The sequence below is a fragment of the Salarias fasciatus genome, chromosome 18 (genome assembly GCF_902148845.1).
Source record: "Salarias fasciatus chromosome 18, fSalaFa1.1, whole genome shotgun sequence".
Lineage (NCBI taxonomy): Eukaryota > Metazoa > Chordata > Actinopteri > Blenniiformes > Blenniidae > Salarias > Salarias fasciatus.
This window is the reverse complement of record NC_043762.1, coordinates 16,326,198-16,346,985: the sequence shown is the minus strand read 5'-3', so window position 1 is coordinate 16,346,985 and position 20,788 is coordinate 16,326,198. Positions and strand designations below refer to the sequence as shown.

At 41.2% G+C, this 20,788-nt stretch overlaps 2 protein-coding genes across 2 annotated transcripts; both read left to right on the top strand.

Moving 5' to 3' along the window:
• Nucleotides 1–4,271: 4,271 nt before the first annotated feature.
• Nucleotides 4,272–20,620, top strand: LOC115405484 (uncharacterized). Its single transcript, XM_030115071.1, has 12 exons — nt 4,272–4,365; nt 6,412–6,558; nt 7,571–7,754; nt 9,284–9,369; nt 12,341–12,754; nt 14,705–14,782; nt 15,358–15,536; nt 16,195–16,296; nt 19,230–19,374; nt 19,545–19,723; nt 20,357–20,458; nt 20,552–20,620. The coding sequence occupies exons 2-12, from the start codon at nt 6,447–6,449 to the stop codon at nt 20,603–20,605; spliced, it is 1,635 nt and encodes a 544-aa protein (XP_029970931.1). The 5' UTR covers nt 4,272–4,365; nt 6,412–6,446; the 3' UTR covers nt 20,606–20,620.
• On the top strand, nt 14,646–17,607 carry rbp1.1 (retinol binding protein 1, cellular, tandem duplicate 1). The gene is made up of 4 exons (XM_030115145.1): nt 14,646–14,782; nt 15,358–15,536; nt 16,195–16,296; nt 17,374–17,607. Exons 1-4 carry the CDS (start codon nt 14,710–14,712, stop codon nt 17,422–17,424), a joined length of 405 nt encoding a protein of 134 aa, XP_029971005.1. The 5' UTR covers nt 14,646–14,709; the 3' UTR covers nt 17,425–17,607.
• Nucleotides 20,621–20,788: the final 168 nt, after the last annotated feature.

Genomic DNA, 20,788 nt, shown 5'->3' with positions numbered 1-20,788 from the left:
TTCAGATCCGAATTTAACGCAGACCCTTTACCGAGATACAAAGGTTCAGGACGAGACATCATAGACACACACACACACACACACACACACACACACACACACACACACACAGAGGAAGAGAGAGAGAGCCTGAGCACAGGCAAACCACAGGTGTGTGTACTCAGCCCCCTTCACTATCTATCCATTTATTTTCTATCCCGCTGTGTCCTATTCAAGGTCGCAGGGCGCTAACATCCCAGCTAACAGAGTGTGAGGGCAGGGTCCATCCTGGACCGGTCGCCAGTCCATCACAGGGCAAATGCAGAGAGACTGACAACCTCACATTCCACCGATTACCAATCGCTAATTGACCTCACAAGTTTTTGGACCTTATAGGAAACCTGCAGGAAACCCAAAAGCACAAGGGGAGAAATCTCAACACAGAGAGGCCCAGCCAATATGAGAACCCAATTACGTTCAATTATACAATATAATCAGTCATGGTGGCAACAAAAATGTGTTTATTTCATGTTCTTTTATGTTAAGATTACACAAAAAAATGGTTTACCTTTACATGATAAACTTTGGTGTCGATAGCATACAAGAAGTGCATGCATTAATTTTTTTTTAGGAAGACCGTCCTCTTTCTTCATGCCTCCCATCTTCTCTCTCCTGTTTTTCTGACTGCAGCATTGACTGTTTCCCAGCATCATGGACTTGTGTTCATATGCTTACTTTCCATGCTACATGGTAATGTATCTCCGTATTATTTCATTTCTGTGAGAGTTCAAGGTGATGTTTGATACTCATCATATTTGGTTTTTCATTCATATTGCCAGAATAAATGGAAACGGTCTAAACAGACTGTATTCCTGATGCATACTGAACTGGTGCATGTTTCATTTTCTGCTTTGTTTTGTTTTCTTCTTTTGTATTCCCAAATTATAGTGTTGAATTTATTTTGTTCTGGTTTTGGCTCCTAGTTTTTAGTCTGTGTATTTTTAATTTGCCATTTTTGTGATTTATTGGATATTTTATTGGACTGAATATTTCTCCAGTCTCTGTCTTCGGCCCTTTTCACGCAAACCCTGACAAACTTCACGAGAAAACATCAATAAGACTGAAACCCTCCTCGCTGTTGACTGTTCAGTCATCTACAATATAATTCAATTGGCTGATGGAAGCAAAACATTAGAACATATGGCAAACAAACAATGGAAGGACCAACAAAGAAATAATTCAACAAAGTACAAGATAGTGAGGTGACAATAACCTGGACACAAACCACAAAGGAAGAGATAGTAAAGCTAGATGCTAGAATTTTTCATTTGTTAGTACAGACATCAAGCATGACCCACGAGATGAAGAAGACCCAGAAGAAACCGTTCTTCCTCAGGATGTTGTGACAAGCTTGCCTTATTCAGTCTGTCGATTCATGTCTATCGTTAAACCACGGAGAGCCTCCTGATCTGCCTCTGCTGTTGCTCTGTGTGGTTCTCTGGTCTCACCGAGGAGAACAGGAGGGATCTGCAGATAAACAGACCACAATTATGAAGAATCCCACCCACCCTGGGTCCTGGGTATCAGCTGTTCGCCCTCTGGAAGGAGATAGAAACTCCTAGAAACCTCAGCAAAAGACTTAAGCACACAAACACAGACACACAATTCTTTTTACTGAAGTAATGGCAATACGTTCCACTCTATTCAAATAAAAGCAGCAGACAACAAAGAGAAAACAACAAAACACCAGTGCAGCTGCCAAAAAAGTAGCTGATGCTTGTGCAAAAGTCACTCTGACAGACACCCCCACAGTGCAAGCAAAGCTCTGAAATTGCAGCATACATTAATCTGCTTTTCCCCCAGGCCAGAGGGGCAGAATCATGAGGTAGCTCACAGTCCAGAAAAAGAAGCTACTGTATATTTAAAGAGAAAGCCACAAACAGTGAAGTCCCTCCGTGGTCTTAAAGGGTGGGTGAGTTTGTGAATGCATGATTTAGCTTTTTAGTCCTGCATTAACACCTCCACATCCGCTGCTCCTCCAGCCTCTGCCATGTTCACAGCATTTCCTCACACTGGCTGTGAATGCAGACCATGCCGAAGTTTCCAGATCTGCTTGACGCTGCAGCTAAGTTAGTGTAACTTTTAATGGGGTGCTCCTCTTGGGTGGGTGATCTCTCCCTATATGCATGCATATTTATCGAGTTTATGAGCCTATCTAACAGACTTCAGAATTAAACTTCAACAAATGTCTGTATTTAACATTTGCCCAGCAGAGCACAGGTCTGCTTTTTCTACCTCCGTTGTTGCATTTAAGCCACATAAGAAGAGAAAAAATAAATGGACACATTTATTGCCCACCTTATTAAGTGTTCTCAATAGATCGGATGTGCCTTAAATATAGTAAGATCTGGCTAATAGGGTGGTCCAAATAAAAATTCAAAACAGATCAATTCTACACAGATATGAATGAAAACTGCAGAAATGGACATACGGGAGAATTACAGTCTCTTTTCTAATTTCAAGCAAAACTAAACATCACTACCTTTTAAAGGGAACATTTATGGCAGATCAGTTTTACTGGATCACACCGGATTGCACAAGTGTTCCTAATGAAGTGGCTGGGGAGCGTATTATGTCACTTTAATTGAGTGGTAATCTGAACTGTGTGGTTTTGTGTTTCCTTGGAGCTACACTCCTTTTATAATCTAACGTAGCAGCTGCTCCACTGTGATATTTTTCGAGCTGCATCCTCCCAACAAGAGCCTCTGAACACTGTGGCTGCACTCCCCCTCACAGATTTGAGTCTTTCAGTTCTCACCCTGTGGCAGAATCACTGTTTTTTTTTTCCTGACTGCCACATGTTCTTCGATTATTCCCCTGTGCTTCTTCTTCTGTTGGGTGTGGGTGTGTGTTTTGGGGATTAGAGAGAAGGGCAGACCTCAAGTGAGTTAAGAGGATAACAACGATAGAAGACACACACAGAAGCGTACAAACAGACACTCACATCCAGGCAAGGAGAACCACATTTACATGCACATGCAGTTACTTACACATTCACTCCCGACTGGCTGTTTCCATGAGTAATGGCGCTAAGTTACAAATGAAAAGTGCCAAGAGGAGGAAAGTGGTGTGGTGAGCAGACTGTGCTTCTAACTGTGGTCAGACCATCAGGCTAGCAATTACTCAATAGAAATTCACCATGGTCTCTCTCAAATACTGCTTGTTTTGGGATTGATGAATCAACTTTTAGTTATAATGTTTCCCGGAGAATGTTAGAGAGTTGTTCAACTTCTTTTTTAATATGTTCGACTTCTTTAATCTCTTCTAGCCTCTGGAGTATGGCTCAGAAAACCTAAACAAGTTATCACTCTTGAATAACTCCCCCATTTAAATCATAATATATAGGAAAAAATGTTTCACTCATAAAACTGCTTAAATCTCAGTATGACAACAATATGGCAGTAATTTTGCATCACTTGAAGGATCTTTTGTTGTGATGATTATGATAAGTTCAGTTCCTTCACTGTGAATTTGAGCACACTGCTGCTGGTATTAAGAATAGTTGTTGATTTTTGCCTGAAAAGTCAATCGGTGACTCATGCTTTAAAGCTAGGATCTGCAGAAAGAAAATCTGGAGAGGAGCAGGAATAAATTCACTAGTTTGGAGGATGATGCAGAATTTATTGCTGTCTTTTATGTAATAGCTAAGTAGCAAGTAATGTAAGCTGTTTTTTGTGTGTGTGTGTGTGTGTGTGTGTGTGTGTGTGTGTGTGTGTGTGTGTGTGTGTGTGTGTGTGTGTGTGTGTGTGTGTGTGTGTGTGTTTATTGCATTTGCAATACCTGTAGGTAATACCTGCCCAAGTTTGTTTTTTCTTTTCTTTTTTTACACTATACCGGTGGTTTTAAAGTTCCCACAATAAAACACTTACTTGAATGTTTCCTCCTGTGATGAAAAAGTTATTAGAAAAGTTATTTGAAGCTCAGCAAATTCTTGAAATAATTTGCCAGTTGTTCAATAGGTAGTAAATTATTAGTGGGTAATATTTCATTTCCATTCTCAGACAAGCACTTTACAAAAAGGAGTGAAAGGTTACCAGAAACAAAAAAAAATTGTGTTTAATGCTGCATCATTGTGAAAGGTCAGGTTATCAAATCAATGAAATGTCATCAGAGGTTTCTACTTTCAGAAGTAGTCATTCGTTGAATTTTATGTGTTTCAGCACCACGGAGAGCGCCGCAGCTTTACCTTTCCCTTTCCATCCAGCAGGGAGCGCACATCCGCCGGAATCTCTCTCCGGAACCATGGAGCTGCAGCTCCTCGGGGCGAGGGGACTGGAGTAGATGTGACACACTGAGCGAATACAAACCAAACCATGTGAAAATAAGGTAATTCAATAATTCTTACTTTTAACCACTGTGTGTTTTGACATCAGCGTCCGGATGCAAAATTATTTTCTTTCATGCCAGTACTAATCAAGTTCCCCGACTGTCGCGACGCCGCTAAGCTAACTCTGATATCTGCCACCTCAATGTCATAACAGAGCTCCTGCTCCTCTGCTTTATTTAACATTCTGCGTCTGACTTTATCCACCGCTCACGTTTTGTAGACCTAGAGAGTAGTAAGAAATAAGCAGTCTGTAACTGATAACTGCTTTCCGGGCATTGTCCGGAATTATCAAGGTCCCTGAAAACTTACATAAGGATTGTGCATCACCTGCCATTGTGTAAATACTGTACAAGCTGAGAACAAACCGCACGGTGGCGCAGTGGTTAGTGCGGTTTATATACCGACTGGGGCCGTTCTGTGTTGGAGTTTGCATGTGCTGTGAGTGGATTTCTGCCCACAGCCAAAAAACAATGACGTGAGATTAATTGGTGATTGTGAATTTGAGTGTTGCTGTCAATCAGAATAGTTTTATTGTCATCAAACAATGTATTACCCATGATTTCCTCTCCTTAAATACAGATATTCATCCATTTAATCAGAAAAATATATGTACAGTATTAATAATAATAAATAAAGCATTTGTTTCAATGTTAAGTCTTCACTCAGACCGTGCGATAACATATTAATATATAATCATAAAGTAATGTAAAAATCTGAGATACTTTAATTATATGATTTATGTACCAACATTATACAAATGAAACAATTTCATTTATTTATTTAAATGTTGTGAATATTAAACACATGACATTTTACAGTTTGGATGAAATTTTAACATTTAAAAAATTATATAATTATAGAATGAAATGATATTCAGAGAAGAGGATATAGTCCAAACTGCGGTCCATCTTGAGCAATGTTTCTCGGCCCATGTATGACCTCCTGCTCAGACTCATTCCACCAAAATACACTTGGTAACTCCACAGGAAATCCTTCCTTTCTTCGCATGGATTTCAAATTTTATAGATACTTTTTTTCTCTCAATCTCCTCTCTGTATGCATTCCATTTTTATTCCTGCTTTCAAGCTTCAACATGTAAATACTGAACTGAACTAAGGATCAGCTGTCGTTCTATGACCACATATTTTAGACACATGACAAACAAAACAGTACACTTCAGCACACTAAACCGCTTACAACAACATTATAGTTTTTATATATATGCATAGTATGCTGGAAAAATTGTGACCTTGGTTTTACTAGAAATGAGATGTTAGCAGGATGTATTCTGAGTGGGCGGTTGAATCAAGCTGAACCATGGCTGGTGTTAATTTCCCTCAAGGCTGTGTGCACACACAAACGTGGACATGAAAACAAACCATTGTTGCAGCTGATCCCCTCCTAGAGTGTCCTGCGCCTGCACAATGGTGCCAGCTTGGTTTTTGCCAGCATTTCTCAGTGCTTTTTGGTGTCCAGGTTCTAAATGAGTGGTCTCACTGCGGTTTTGTCTCTCCGGGGTCATGGACACCGCTGCTGCACTCAAACACCTCCAGACACACAGAGTTAATTTAATCAGAGCAAGGCTGCAAAGACAGCAGAAGTTGTTCTCTTTCTCACTTCGTAGAGCTAAGAAAAGAAGACAGAGGACTCTCTGTTTGAGATATATAACACAATAAACGAGGCATTTTATTGTTATTATGTTGTTAGTCCTGGCCGGTTGGTTCACTGGTGTTCGGAGGTGATTTCTCTCGGCGGTAATCGATTATTGCTCAGAGAGGGCAGCCCTGGTTGTACTGCTGTATTTAATCATATCCTCATCCTGTGGTAGTCTTATATCTTCCCCCCTCTCACATGCACTCTTTCCCCCTTTCTTTTTATTTATTTATTTATTCCCTCACTATCTTTTCTTTAACTCTCTCTCTTTCTTATTTCTTTACCTTTATCTGCCTCTCTCTCTCTTTCTGTTCAGTAGCATCTCTTTATGTCCGACTGTCTGATTGAATGATGTGAGCTAATTAATGCTCATCTCCACTTTTCACTTCAAGGTCTCTTCGACCACGGTCTGAGGAAGTAAACCAAGATGGCCAAACACCGGGTTCCGCTCGTCTTGTTAGCCTGCGGCTCTTTTAATCCGATCACCAACCAGCACTTGAGGCTGTTTGAGCTGGCCAGAGACCACATGCACAGCACAGGTCAGAACCAGTTACAGATCCCATTTGTTCAATTTGACGTTCCAGCAAACCACCAATTTAAGATAATGTTAATATTAACAGGAATTCAACAGAGGATTTTTTTAATACTCTTTTCATTTACATACCAATAAAGGTTTTCTATGGCAGCAGATGAAGCTTCCTGTGAACTGTTCTACAGAGTTAAACTACTGGCATAGTCACTGCAACGGCTTGAATAACCACTTTACCATGCTAAATAATCTCATAAAATGTCAAATAATGCTTTTTCTATGACCACAGGCTCTCTGTGTCATTGTTATGGAAGTAAACTGTTGTCTAACAGGTTCCAGCGTCACTAAACCATTGGCTGTACAGCAACAAAAGGACATTTACATACTAAATCTGCTCTAAATAGGGGCACCAACCCAGTCACATGGCCAAAAGGACATCGTTAGAACATGAGAATTACACTGAATTACACTGAGTCAGCTCTCTCAGTCTAAGATGCTTTGTAAATCTCCACACAGTGCAGCATTTCAGTGTGCAGCAACATTAATGCTCTTAAAGTTTCCCTTTGACCCCTTACCTATAAGACATCAGCTGACTGGCTTGAGATCAACCATCAGAAACGACTGTGATGTATTGTTATTCATTCCCAGCTGAAACGTTTGCATAAATAACCTGTAATAACCAGTTTGAACACAGAAATTAACACCGTTCCAGTTTTCCCTGACCGGATTCAGATGGTTTGCATCTTCCGCAGTTTAAATCTTTTCTGAGCGGTTTAGATTGATTACAGAGAGTATGAGCTGTAAGTCAGAGAATTGTTTGATACATTTTGTCAAGCGTCCTCATTATCCCATCATAAAAAAAAGATTAATTACAGCATTTGTACTCAAATGTGCTATCTGGTGAAGCATTAACGGTATTAACATCAGTATCTCTTCGAGATTACTTTATCTGCTGAGTTATATTCCCTTTCTTTATCAGCTGTCACGACCCAGAAAACTGTATTAATCTTCCCTTCCTTCAGGCCAGTACCAGGTGGTGGGAGGTATTGTGTCGCCCGTGAGTGACGGCTATGGAAAACAAGGTCTGGTGCTGGCTGAGCATCGCATCGCTATGGCGAGGCTGGCACTGCAGAGCTCCAGCTGGGTCAGCGTTGATGAATGGGAGAGCCAGCAGCCAGACTGGACGGAGACAGTGGTCACCATGAGGTATAAATCATGTTTCATGGAAGATTAGCTTTGAAATATTCATGTGTGAAATTCAAGTTTCTGACTCATGCGCGATGGGAAGCACGCGGGAGGATGTTTCGCCCCTTTTTCGCTCTTTTCTTCCATTTTCCGTGACCCGTCGTCGTCAAAGAACCTCACTGATAATTACATCCACTATTACTCAAGGTGAATTTAATAACTGCAGTCAGGAACTCCCCAGCCATTCACTGTTTAATAGAGTGCATCAGTGGTTAATCAGTGAGGAGATTTACTTCACAAAAGTGTCATTTGTGCAGAATACAGAGAAGAAGATGTTCCTTTGAGCATATTGTCAGTTTTGTGTGTTGCAAGACAAAGTATTTCAACCTAATTTACTTTTTTCTTAATATAGGTGTGTTTCACTTAAGGATTTCCCCTCAGAGCTCCTACTTCAACCAAACCTTAAATCACTGCATTATGAATCATTACTGGGTTTTTTTTTTTTTTCATGTCATATCTTGAAAGGTCTTTTATTGTGCAGAAAGATACGATTGTCCTAGTTTTACCTCAAAAGCATCACTTCTAACATCGTCTGCTCTCCTCTGCTGCTCCTCTGCCAGCCCTTCATTATGCCACATCAAGTGTTTATGTAACAGAGTGTTACCAACTTCCTTGTGCCTAATTTATTGGTGTCAGTGTCCCAGGGGGACCCGCCAGGCTCGGCTGGACCCATATCAGGTCTGGGTTTTTCATGGAGTGAAATTAGGGGCACAGACTGTTAAATTCATTGGCCAAGTGGGAGCGGTGCCCCGGTAAAAGGCTGTCTGGCACATGAATGTGTTTGAAGAGACGCAGCCAGAGGTGCTGCGAGAAGAAACGAGAGCGAGGATGACTGAGTGTCGGCTCTCTCATTATCACAGAAGTTTGCCAGCGAGATTTATGACATTTCTTTGACCTGAGGTGAGTATCTAGCGGGGGGGGGGGGGGGGGGGGGGGGGGATGTGTCTCACACTTGACGCACACATGGTATAAAGGCTCAGCATCGTCTTTCACTCTCCTCTTCCCACTTTATTTACTCTCCCCCTATTTTTTTTTTTTTTTTTTTTTGCTTCCTATTTCTCGTAAATCCCCTCACGAGTAAATCCCGCACTCCTCTCAGCTGGGTGCTTGTAAGCCGTGTTTGCGCAACGCGGGTGCTGATCAAGGCATGAAGTGGTACCGTTGTGTCCCTGAGGCTGCCGGCAGGCCAGTTCCCACATCCTTTACCTCCACACAACACATCCGCGTTTGAAACCGGGGATGTCTATTTTGCGACTCGCTCCGCGAGTGATTCAATTTTTTTTTGTAATTGAGTCAGTTTTGATTGCAGCGTTCAAATTGAAAATTGTTGCCTCAGTACTTGTGCAAGCAGCGTGATTAATACACACCACGGTGAGGAAGCACGGCTCATGGATGAAACAAAAAAACTCTCACCAAACTTTGGCGAAATTCTGTGTATTTATACATAAATTAATAAAATGATGCCTTTTTCGTCTGTGGTTGTTTGACAGATATCACTATGGGCGCATTCTGAAAGAGTTTGAGCGGAGCGTGGGAACACACGCTGACTCCAGAGGAAATGGTACCCCACTCTCAGGTAACAAACATTCATTGATTGGTCCATATTTCTGCTTGAAGCATAAAGTACAGAGTAGTAACAAAAACAAAGAGCCATTTTTAGTATGAAAGTCTTGTGTATAAATGCAAACTCAAATGATTCAGAAAAAGAAAACCTTATCGTCCGACCCTTGTTCTATTAGTGATCAATGAAAATAATCGTCTTCCTTTAATTATATTGCCATTCATTATCAATGACAAATTGAGTTATAATATACAGCTACAACACTCTGTATTACATTTTTCCATATTTACTATAATATTTAAAAACACACAACAGTGATTGTCGTACTGTTTTCTCTTTGTCACCTATTTAAATGCTGTCAGGAATGAAAAGCAGTGCTTACTTAACCAAGGAAAAATAAATAAGGACTCATCACAAACAGGTGAAACAGATAATAGACCTGGGGAGAATAAACAGAGTTGGGATGCACCGAGTTAAGCATAACAGACAGACTGACAAGCTTCGGGACGCCACACGTGCACAGCAGGTAACAATAAAGGGTGATCAGGGACAGAGAGCGAGCCCTGAGGACAACGCTATAAAGCACAGCACCGGCAGAAAACATGAAGCCACACGGATTAAACGCTAGAAGCTGAAACAACACAAAGTACAAGAACACCGGGAAGCAGGACGGGGACGCAACACATGAAAACAGAGCAAAGCACCAAACCAAAATCTGACATTTCGACATTTTCACAGATTGAACCATCGTGAATTTATGAAAACAAGAAAAAAGGTGATCACTGCCATTCAATCTGCAAATGATCGTGTATTGTTCAGTTTTTGATGGATGTTTTCAGGAAGTGCATTTCTGCTTTGCTTCATTTCTACCAGAGGATGAACTCCGGGCTCTAAGCTGCTGCTGCAGAGCATCACACAGCAGAATGCATGTGTCTTCGCTTGTGGCTCCTCTCATTTTCCCATCCAGCTCCCATGTTGTTAAAACAGCAAACGCACCCAGCAGCGCACCCTTGGGCATGTTGGTCCTCAAACGAGACGTGGTTATTTCCATTGTTGGGCTTTGTTTGTTTTGAGAGAGAGAGAGAGAGAGAAACAAGTGCTCTAAACCAGGTTTTAATTCAACGTTGCTGTGTTTTCTTCCCATTTTAAGGAGTCGTGCGCAGATATCCGACAGCGCCCATTCACTCTGCTTGTCACACATGAAGCTGTCGTTTTATTTATTTATTTCACACGGCTGTGTGTAGGAGTCTTCTCTTTGACTTGAGTAAATACTCGCTGCGGGATCTTATCTGCATCTGTAAAGTGGGACAGTGCACATTTATTTTCAAATTACATCCCAAAGACGCTCAGGCTGAGTCGAGATCAAACGGCAGATATTGTTGTGTGCTCCACTGCAGACAGGTGAGCTGTCAGAAAAGATTATTTGTTACACAGAAGCTATCCTGAAGCCTGAGTTCTATCACCGAGCATGAAAAGATCACTTTCCTCTGCAGAAAAAGGTTTCTTTTCTATTTGCAAATCTGCCAGCATCGAGGCAGCGCAGCACCCCTCTCTGAAAGCGAGACGCCACTTTGTCAGCACAGCTTCTTTGAATAAGTATATTCCGATCTGAATAAAGATTATCCATAGTTGAACCGCAAAAGCAGACATGGACACGGCTAAATACACCAGCACAATAGTGGTGTGTTCGAGATCATTAATGTCTTTAGTGACCTTTAGACTTTTCTTTCAGTGAAATTCTTGATCTTTAACTGATCAAACATGGCTGATAAGAGACCACACTGTCGTTCTGAGCATGCTAATATTACCACGGCTGCCAGAAAAGCTGCGAACTCTTCTTTATATTAGTTTAATTTTCAATTTTTAACAAGCTCCGTTACAAGGGGGGGATTTGTGTCAATCCCAGATAATGTGCCTGTGCTTAACGCATGCAAAGTACAGGCCCAGCGGTACTCAGTGACCCTGAATAGCAGGAGTTAAAGAGTATTAGGGATAGTTTTGATGCTTATGTATGTGGGTGTTAGTGTGTAAATGCTCCATAAACAGAAGAACCCATAAATACATAACTGTAGCATGCGTCAGACTGGTGATTGTGATATAAGTTAAAACCAACCAATCAGTTCTCTCAACATTTTCATCGATGTTGATTCATTTAGATAGTTCACAGAGGAATGATTTGCACATACATTATTTTATTTCTTTTGCAGTACTTTAAGGAAAGAGGACAGTTTTCATGAAAAAAGAGTAAAATAATGTCGTAAATAGGCAAAATGCCCCGAGACCCAATCAGATATGAGACAGAATTTGTTTGCGTTAATCGAAAGTCTAAATGAGTTGTTTTTTTTTACTTCCAGTTGTGTGGGTTACATCTGCTTCCTAAGCAGAAGTCCACAAAGTTCACTTTAACTTTTTATGAAACTGATAAAGCCTAAGAAAGCATGATTTGTTTTGGCCTCAAGCGCAGTCAGTAATTTGTAAAAATGGATTTTGGTTGCATTGCACCTGCTAATAGCGCCATGATGCAGTTTCTTTCTTTCTTCTTCACAAACACCATTTCTAACAGTATACTATTTTTTTGCTCTTTATTAGTTTGAGCACAGTTCTACATTGCACATTGAACTGATATTATTCTTCACTGTAGCTGGGAAGACATTTCTCATACCATTGGATTGATTCTAAAGCAATTGACTTAACCAGATTTGGTCATATGGCTTGTAAGACATTTATCCACGAGTGTGTATAGAGCCGTGATAGATGCATTTCAACATTAAGAAACGGTAGAAAATATTTTCAGTCTAGAGAATTATCAGTGTAGAATCATTTCTACAGTCTAAATGCATCATGTTGTGATCTGGCCTCACTTATATGATCTTTTCTCTAAGTTTCAGAATCTCCAAAACAACCCATTTACCATAGTTTGCGGTGTATTAAGATGTATTGTTTTGTGTAACGGCGTGTTCGCCCTCACTCCTTCTCCTCCCTTCAGGTCGGGCTCCTCGGCTGAAGCTTCTGTGCGGAGCTGACTTCCTGGACTCCTTCAAGGTCCCGGGTCTGTGGCGGGACGACCATGTGGAGGAGCTGGTGGGGGATTTTGGCCTCGTGTGCGTCAGCAGAGGGGAGCTGCAGCCCGAGCGGGCGGTGCACGAGTCGGACTTGCTGTCCCTCCACAGACGGAACGTTTTCCTGGTGAGGGAGTGGGTGAGGAACGAGACGAGCGCCACAGAGGTCCGCCGGGCGCTGAGACGGGGCCTGAGCGTGAAATACCTGATCCCAGACCCGGTGATAGAATACATCCGCCGGCATGACCTTTACACAGAGAGCAGCGAGAGGAAAAACGAGGGCACGGTGCTGAGACCGCTCGTCAAACAGGCGCAGCAGCCAGTGAAGAGTCTGGACGACTGATCGACGCTTCGCCCACAGATCCCGGGTTGCTGGCCCTGTTTGCCTCCGCAGTTTGCACAAACGTGTTCACGTTGATGTGAGAAAGCATTTATCCTGGTGTTGTGATGTCTTTTACATCGTACAACCTGTTGCACATGCTGAGTTTTGTTTAATAACAGTTTTTCATCTTTTTGTAGTTTTTTCCACATCACACTTCATTGCAGTTATATAAATCAGAAATAAAATCGTCTCTATTTGAAGTATTTCTGCCTGACTGGTGTGTTTTATTTACTTTTTGTTTTTTTCTTTGAATCTGTCAACTTAAATTCCACCAGGCACCGATCCCCTCTGAAATCACAACATCACACACAGCCAACAGCCATTCAGACCGTCCATCTTCTATGCCGCTTTATCCTGTGCAGACAACCACAATAAAACACACTCACACAGGCATTCAGAAGCCTCAATTAGACCGAGGGAGAAGCCAGACTACCCAGAGAAAGTCTGCAGAAGCACAAGAAAATAATGCCGAGAATTCAGTGACATTAACAAAAAAATGAAGATATGAAACGATAAAAGTGCTGAATTATCTGACAAGCAGATACAAGCATCCGTCCATCCTTCTTTCAGGGTTGCAGGCCACTGGAGCCGACCCCAGCTGCAGGCCGCGGTCCAAAATCAGGGTACCTCTCGGACAAGTGGGCACAACATGACAGAATAAATCCTCAAAGACACATTTACCAGCAATTTAGAGTGACCGGATCGCCTGAAAGGCAGGATTTTGGACTCAAACCAGGAACACTTTGCTGTGGGACGAGAGTGCTAACCACTACACTACTCTATGACCCTTATAAAACTACAGTCTCATTAAAAATAAAGGTGAAAACCATCAACATACACTACATTTTCTCTCAGTTATCACAATGAATGTCCGAAAGTCGCTATAGGGCCTGTTTCACACTGCCTAGAATAAACTGGATGTTGTCGATATTGATTAAGCTGAACAAGTTTATTGTCGCTGGTGACCTCCATGAAAATGCGCGCATTGTAAGCATCTGAACTATTGGATGACAGGGGTTTTAAGCTGTAAACTGTATCAAAAAACACGGTGGGTGTCTCTATTCTGTGCGGCTTCAACACCAATCCTCCATCTATTCAGTCGCTCTATTATCATCCCCACAGTGTGTCTGTGAGACGTGTATTTTTTTTTTTTTTTTCCCACCAGAGGATTTAAACTAATCCTGACAGTTGCTCGGCTACAGGAGGTGTTTTCTCGCCGAGACCAGTGGCTGGAAGCGCAACTGTGTCCACCGATACTGAATGGCATCCTTTGAGAGACGATGATGCGCCTGGGCTCCAGTCTGTGAAGGATTTAGGCAGCGGATTGGACGCGTCAGGCTCAAAAAAGAGATTAATTTAATTGAGTTATTGAGCCCAGACAAAAAGATGGGAAGGGAATATTGTGCAAGATGTCTTTTTTTATATAATCTGGATCATTTTAAACTCAGGTGATTATACTGTTATACTCTGAACATGATCCTCATTATGGGCCTCATCCAACTATTTGACATCTAAGTGATTTTTTTTTTTTTTTTTACTTTATTGAAGGTTTTCATTTAAACACTCTATACAATAAAATCACTTTACAGGCCAAACCTGCCACACGTGAACGACTGAGCCTGTGTAGATTAATAAAAAGGTGTATTGATCCTAATCCCACCTCAGCTGGTAAACACTCCCCTGTTGTGCGTGTGCACGCCACATGCTCCACGATGCATGTGCACGCTGCAGGATGTGGGAGGCGCGAGCGGCAATTTCCATAAAATAAATGAGACCCGCAAGGTAATCGGATTAACGCGAGTTTGGTTCAAATGGAGGCTTTTGACGGAGTTGTGTGCACTGTTCCTCCGGCAGCCATCCACTGCACGCCTCTCCATTCAGCGGACCTAAAGGAAACCTGCACCAACAGACACCATGCCTGCCGATCTGAACGGATACTGGAAGATGATTTCCAACGACAACTTTGAAGAGTACCTCAAGGCTCTGGGTGAGTTTGGAGCAGGGAGGAAATTCAGTTTCAAACTTCTTTACATGTACAATGAGACTTGCATGAAATACTAGTTGTAGCTGTGAAATTTCTTTTAATGAAAATATTGATTGCATTCAGTATTTGAAAGCAATACTAAATTCTGATGTGTAGTCTTTTTCTCTCAGGTGTAAATTCTACCTGAGGTGTTGAATTGTGTTGAAATCAAACCACTGAACAGGTATTGAGTGTGAATAATCTCAGTTTAGTGGAACTATTAGTAACTCAGACACTAGAAATGTCTTTTTTCAGATGACTCTAAAGTTTAGCAGTAACAGTTTTGATCTGAAGCATATCAGGCATATAATAGAACTCTTGTCATCTCACTAAAAGTGTATTGATGTAGGCTACCTAAAAATGGAAATTGAAGTGGCACTGTTTTAAAATAAAGTCCTTATACTTGATCTAGTCACCATAAAAATTCATTCAGTGAAATCAAATGTTTACATTGTGACTTTCTTGACATTCTTTCAACACTCTGCTTCTCTCACTTTCCCATTCATTTGTTTTCCATCTTGCTCTGCTGCCTGTTGCAGATGTGAACGTTGCCATCAGGAAAATCGCCACCTTGCTGAAGCCCGACAAGGACATCGTCCACGACGGGGACCACATAATCATCAAGACCCTCAGTACCTTCAAAAACTACAACATGGACTTTTACGTGGGCAAAGAGTTTGAGGAGGATCTGTCTGGAGTGGATGACAGGAAATGCATGGTGAGTGTGGAAGCAGAGGCTCTGGTAGACGTATAGCTGGTTAGAAACCTATGTGGACCTGCAGCATCAACACACACTCTTGGAGTGTGAATTCTGTGGGCGTATGAACTGACTTTTCTCAGCGGAGCTATTCCAGACTACATACAGTAGAATGAGAAACTATTTGTGGTGAAATCTGTTCTTCATATATATATATATATATATATATATATATATATATATATATATATATATATATATATATATATGTGTGTGTGTGTGTGTGTGTGTGTGTGTGTGTGTGTATATGTAGAACTTTCCTCCTACTCAGAAAACTTTGTTTAAACTTTTCACACCCTTGCCAGTGAATTGACATAATGAAGAGCAACACGCAGGTCAAGATCTGGAAGTCAAGACTCATGATAATCAGATTGTGTCACTGAATACTGAACAGGATCGAAGATTATCTGTGGTCCCCCTTGAAAAAAAAAAAGCCCCTTTTGTATGCTGATAGGCTGATTATAGATAAGCTATAAGCTGTTTGGAGGGTCACCCTGAGGGAAAGTCACATGTGAATGTATGTTATGTACGTAGTTAATTCAAGCAGAAACAAAGCTGTTTTTCATTCTGTATGTTTAAATCGACGTGTTACATCTTGCCTCTTTGTCTTCCCATGCAGACCACCATCACCTGGGATGGAGACAAGCTGGTGTGTGTGCAGAAGGGGGAGATTGAAGGAAGAGGCTGGACCCACTGGGTGGATGGAGATGAGCTTCATCTGGTAAGAAAACATCAGTCCGCCATGAATATTAATAAGAATTCAATTTGGACACTTTAATAATCCGAATCCAAAATGCCTCTCAGCACTGTACATGCAGTGCATATATTGAGCATGTGACTGTGAAATGGTCCAGTGGCTCATTCCTGAAAGTGGCAAATGGCTGGATATGACTTATTTACAGCGAAGGTAATTGTGTTATTTCCAGGAGGAATTTTCCGGTTCTATATCAATTCTTTATAAGCCTCACTGATCCTAGTCCAGAGACGTTTGAGTGCAGAGTTTGAATGTTTTCCCGTGTATGTGGAAAGTCTGCTTTCCTCGCAGTGTGGAAACAGCGTTTATGTTGATCACTAAAGTTTACATCTCCATATAAAAAAAAAAATCTTTGGCTGCAAATTTTTTAAACATACACATTTATATTGTTTAAAAATTTTTTTAAAGTTTTTCTGGACGTTAACTGGACTCCTCTGTCAACCTGACTTTTTCCACTTTCCCAGCATGCTTCTCTCCCAGTCATGGTATTATCCTGACTTTGCAGATCTAATTTCTGTTGGAAAGGTGCTTCAGTCACATCCCCCCCCCCCATCAGCTCCCTGGTGAAATCTGCAGCCTGGCCCAGTGTGGCCTGTAATGAAAGCATTTCCATCTGAAAACACTCTAAAGTAATGACTTGCACATTACCATTTTCATTAGCTCAGCATTATCAGATTTCCCTCTGTATGATTACTCCTATCAAAGCTAAGTAAAAATAATCTGCCAGATTATTTGGTTTAAGCGATGCCAACAGATGTTTTCAATCAGCAGCCATGAAATTAGTTATTAGTGGGAAGATCCCAGGAGCTCCAGGACGGATCGAATGTGAGGCAACAGTGGCCTCTTGTGGCAAAAGAATGATGAATATTGGTTTCAGACTATAAGTAACTTATTTGGTAAAAGAAGAATTTAAAGAAGAAGTGAAAATGTTCCATGATAATAGTAAAATCATGACTTGTCCCATTACCTGTTTAGTGACTTCCATTTCTGGCTCTTTTAGACAGTAAACCTAAAACTGTGCACTTGTCTTTTTGTTTCTTGCAGGAGCTGAGAGCTGCTGGAGTTGTCTCCAAGCAGGTCTTCAAGAAGAGCTAAACGGGCTCTCATTAAACCGCACAAAGCCCCCGGCACACACTGGCTGACACATCCGACGCGACCCAAGCCTCTGGCGTACCATCCCACTTCCCCTGTGGTCCCTTTAGATCTCCATATGGCCCCGTTCCTGCTCAGATTATTATTTCTCATTAAACAACCCGTTTATGTCCACCAGGATTGGTGCATTACATTGCTAAAGGCAAGTCACACAAAGTACCAGGGGGGCAGGTTGGCATGAAACATCGTGAAATACATCACAGTGTATTTTCCTCAGGGTGGGTGCTTTGCTTAGGTAGTTTAGATGTGCTGGACGCATGCATAACTCTAGGTGTTCCTGATCAGATATGTGAGCCACACTGATAAAGCAACATGCTGAAGTGACCAATGGGAAAGTTATGAATGCTTTGGGGAGAGAGGAATTATTTCTCTGCAGGACTGATCCAAATGTGGGCTCGGTGTGTAAAGCACTGAGGTGTGAACGTGGATGACGGCTGCAAACGTCTGTTACTAAAGCTTAGTCTCCAGAATAAATATCAGAAATGATGTATGTATATATCCCTCCCAGTTCCTTTGGGAATGTACCACTAGTAGGATGACTCAATCAAAAAATAAATCAGTTCTCAACAATCTCTCTTGTTGTTTGTTTTTGTTTTTTCCTTTATAAAGTAATTTTGCAATGTATTTCTGTTATAAATAAGTAGCTCTTCAGGCCTGAAGTTTAATGGTAGCTCCTATAATTTGAAAAAAGCTTCTGCAGCCTTGCAAGAGAAATCTAAAGGCCTCCGCTTGTGCATCAACCACACAAGTGAATTCACACCATACTCTGAATCACTTAATCTGTCAGCTCGTTTTTCGCATCGCCATTCCAGATTGAACGGTCTGTATAAGCTGTCCAACCCACTTGATCATTCTTCGCTGCTCTTCTGTCTCCTGCTGCATTCACTTCGCAGCCGTCGCCCCTGCGTCGACCTGCGGGCTCCGTTTATTTATGATTCCCTGGGGTGTTGGTGGTATTGATTCCTACCCTGCTGTTGCTTTGGGTGGTTATAAAATGAAGCTCTTAGAAAGGGTTCAAAACAAGAGTCTAACACCAAAAAGAAACTTTTACGGCGACCATCTTCTCCACAAAAATTATGTTTTTAAAGAAAATTATTTACTCAGCTTTCCTTTTTTCCTTTCTGGTCCTCTTTTTGCCCTAAATTGTCCTGATTGCTTGATTGCTTTTCAGCAGATGTTTGTATTTCTTCTCATTAAATTCACAAAGCTTGCCTACACTCCATCTTCAGATTTTGATCCCAATGCGATCACGGCCCGGACATTGAGAGAGGGGTTCAGTAAAACAAGTTTATCAATTGTTTTACAGCCAAATGTCTTTTTTTTTCCTTTAACCTCATATAGATCTTTTGCTGCTTAACAAGATGAACTTAAATAACCCTTGTGCTCAAAGGTCAAATGTTGCAGTTTAGTATTTGAGTTTGCTGCAGGAGAAGAACAAATAAAGAAAAAAAAAACACTGTTGGCACATGTTACAAAATACACTGTCTGTACACTGTACACCGACCCATCACTGCACTGTGTGCATGTGTGTTTGCTCACAAAGTAAAAGGGAAAATGAGCACAATGGCACATGTTTTTGGATTTCCAGGACTTGTGACTTCATCCAAACCCTACAAAAAATCTGAAATAAATAAACAAGTCCCAAAACCTTTGAAACAAAGCAGCTGCTCCTGTTATCAGTCTTCAAGCAATAATCTGACCTATCAATAGTTCTTTGCCCTTGTGCCCCCTGACTTGTATAAAAGCAGGAGGACATCCTGCCCCTTCCCCCTTCCTGCACTGTCCAAAGTCTGCTCACCATCACGTCACCAGCTGCCACCATGCCTGCAGACCTCAGTGGAAAATGGATTCTTGAAACCAATGACAAATTTGAGGAGTACTTGAAGGCATTGGGTAGGAAATGTTTCATTCTAAACAGCCTGATTCTGGAATGATTGCCTTGTCTTACCTGACACTTCAGTCTTGTGTGACCTATTGCAGAAACGCTGAGAGGTCAATTTAAATAAGATGCTTTAGAATCAAGTCTCTCTATCTCCCGCTCTCTCTCTCTCTCTCGATCTCAGATGTTGACTTCGCAACGAGGAAAATCGCTATCTCCCTGTCTCAGACCAAAGTGGTGAAACAAGATGGAGACAAATTTGAGTTTAAGACACTCAGCACCTTCAGGAATTATGAGCTGAGCTTCACTGTCGGAGTGGAGTTTGATGAACACACCAAGGGGCTCGACAACAGGAACATCAAGGTGGGTCAAACTTATGAAATGTGAGCGAAAACAAAGGGGTTTTATATGTGCTTTACAACCGTTATGATCAGTGCTACAAGCCTTTAAAAAACAGGCAGATATCTGATACATGTAGAGCTAAATTTACAGGTTTACTGTGTGCAGTAAGGAAACGTATAATTTTTTGCCGAATTTTGTAAAACATCCATGTGTCACATATCAAAAAAAGGATTGCAAAAGATAAAGCATGACAAGCCTAGAAGGTGTTTCATGTTTTATTTGTTTTAGGTTTCATTATATTTCATTGAAGCTCTCAGCTTCATTAGGAAATGTCTTCAGATTTCTTCAGAACCCAATGTGTCATTATTATACTGTCTCTTATTGTATCCTTTTGATATTTCAGATTTCAGTGCACAGACTAACACAAATAACAGGCATAAAAGATGAGCAAATGCCTCCCTAATGACAATATAAAAGCAAGAATAAATTGGTTATTGTTTATAGATGCATTAGACTAAGAGAGCACCCAGGGGGAGCAGTAATAATAACAAATCTTTACGGCAAATTACTTCTTCGGCTCTAAGATCTAAAAAGCACACAGGAGTAACGACACAGGTTAATTGTTCAGTGGGTGAAGAACATGCTGTCTTGTAGAGTCTGGTGACGTGGGAGGGAGACAAGCTGGTGTGCACTCAGAAAGGGGAGAAGGCCAACCGCGCCTGGAAACACTGGATAGAAGGAGGCAAACTCTACCTGGTGAGATTCTGAATGTTAGATAAAAGATGGTGTTTGACACTCACGTCGCATGTTCCTTCTTCCGAATAACACCAGATTATTTCTCTTCTGCAGGAGCTGACGTGTGAGGATGTAGTTTGTATTCAGGTGTTCAAGAGGAAGGAGTAGCATCCATTTTTGATTTCATGTATTCAGTTTACAAGGACAATAATAACTTTGCCACATGCTGACAGATGAATGAATAAAGGCATTTTAAGCTGGTATGAAAAATTGCTGGTGTTTTTTGTGTACATTTTCATTTTCAAGGAAAAGTGTGAGGTTGTATTTTTATTGTTACAACTTTCAGCAAAA

What these genes read in the sequence shown, in the direction of transcription:
- LOC115405484 (XM_030115071.1), top strand. Translation starts at nt 6,447, where the DNA reads ATGGCCAAACACCGGGTTCCGCTCGTCTTGTTAGCCTGCGGCTCTTTT. An exon ending in GGAGTACTTGAAGGCATTGG is followed by an intron (nt 19,375 to 19,544) that starts GTAGGAAATGTT and finishes TCTCGATCTCAG; the next exon opens with ATGTTGACTTCGCAACGAGG. An exon ending in AAGGAGGCAAACTCTACCTG is followed by an intron (nt 20,459 to 20,551) that starts GTGAGATTCTGA and finishes TCTCTTCTGCAG; the next exon opens with GAGCTGACGTGTGAGGATGT.
- rbp1.1 (XM_030115145.1), top strand. Translation starts at nt 14,710, where the DNA reads ATGCCTGCCGATCTGAACGGATACTGGAAGATGATTTCCAACGACAAC. An exon ending in AGAGTACCTCAAGGCTCTGG is followed by an intron (nt 14,783 to 15,357) that starts GTGAGTTTGGAG and finishes TGCCTGTTGCAG; the next exon opens with ATGTGAACGTTGCCATCAGG. An exon ending in ATGGAGATGAGCTTCATCTG is followed by an intron (nt 16,297 to 17,373) that starts GTAAGAAAACAT and finishes TGTTTCTTGCAG; the next exon opens with GAGCTGAGAGCTGCTGGAGT.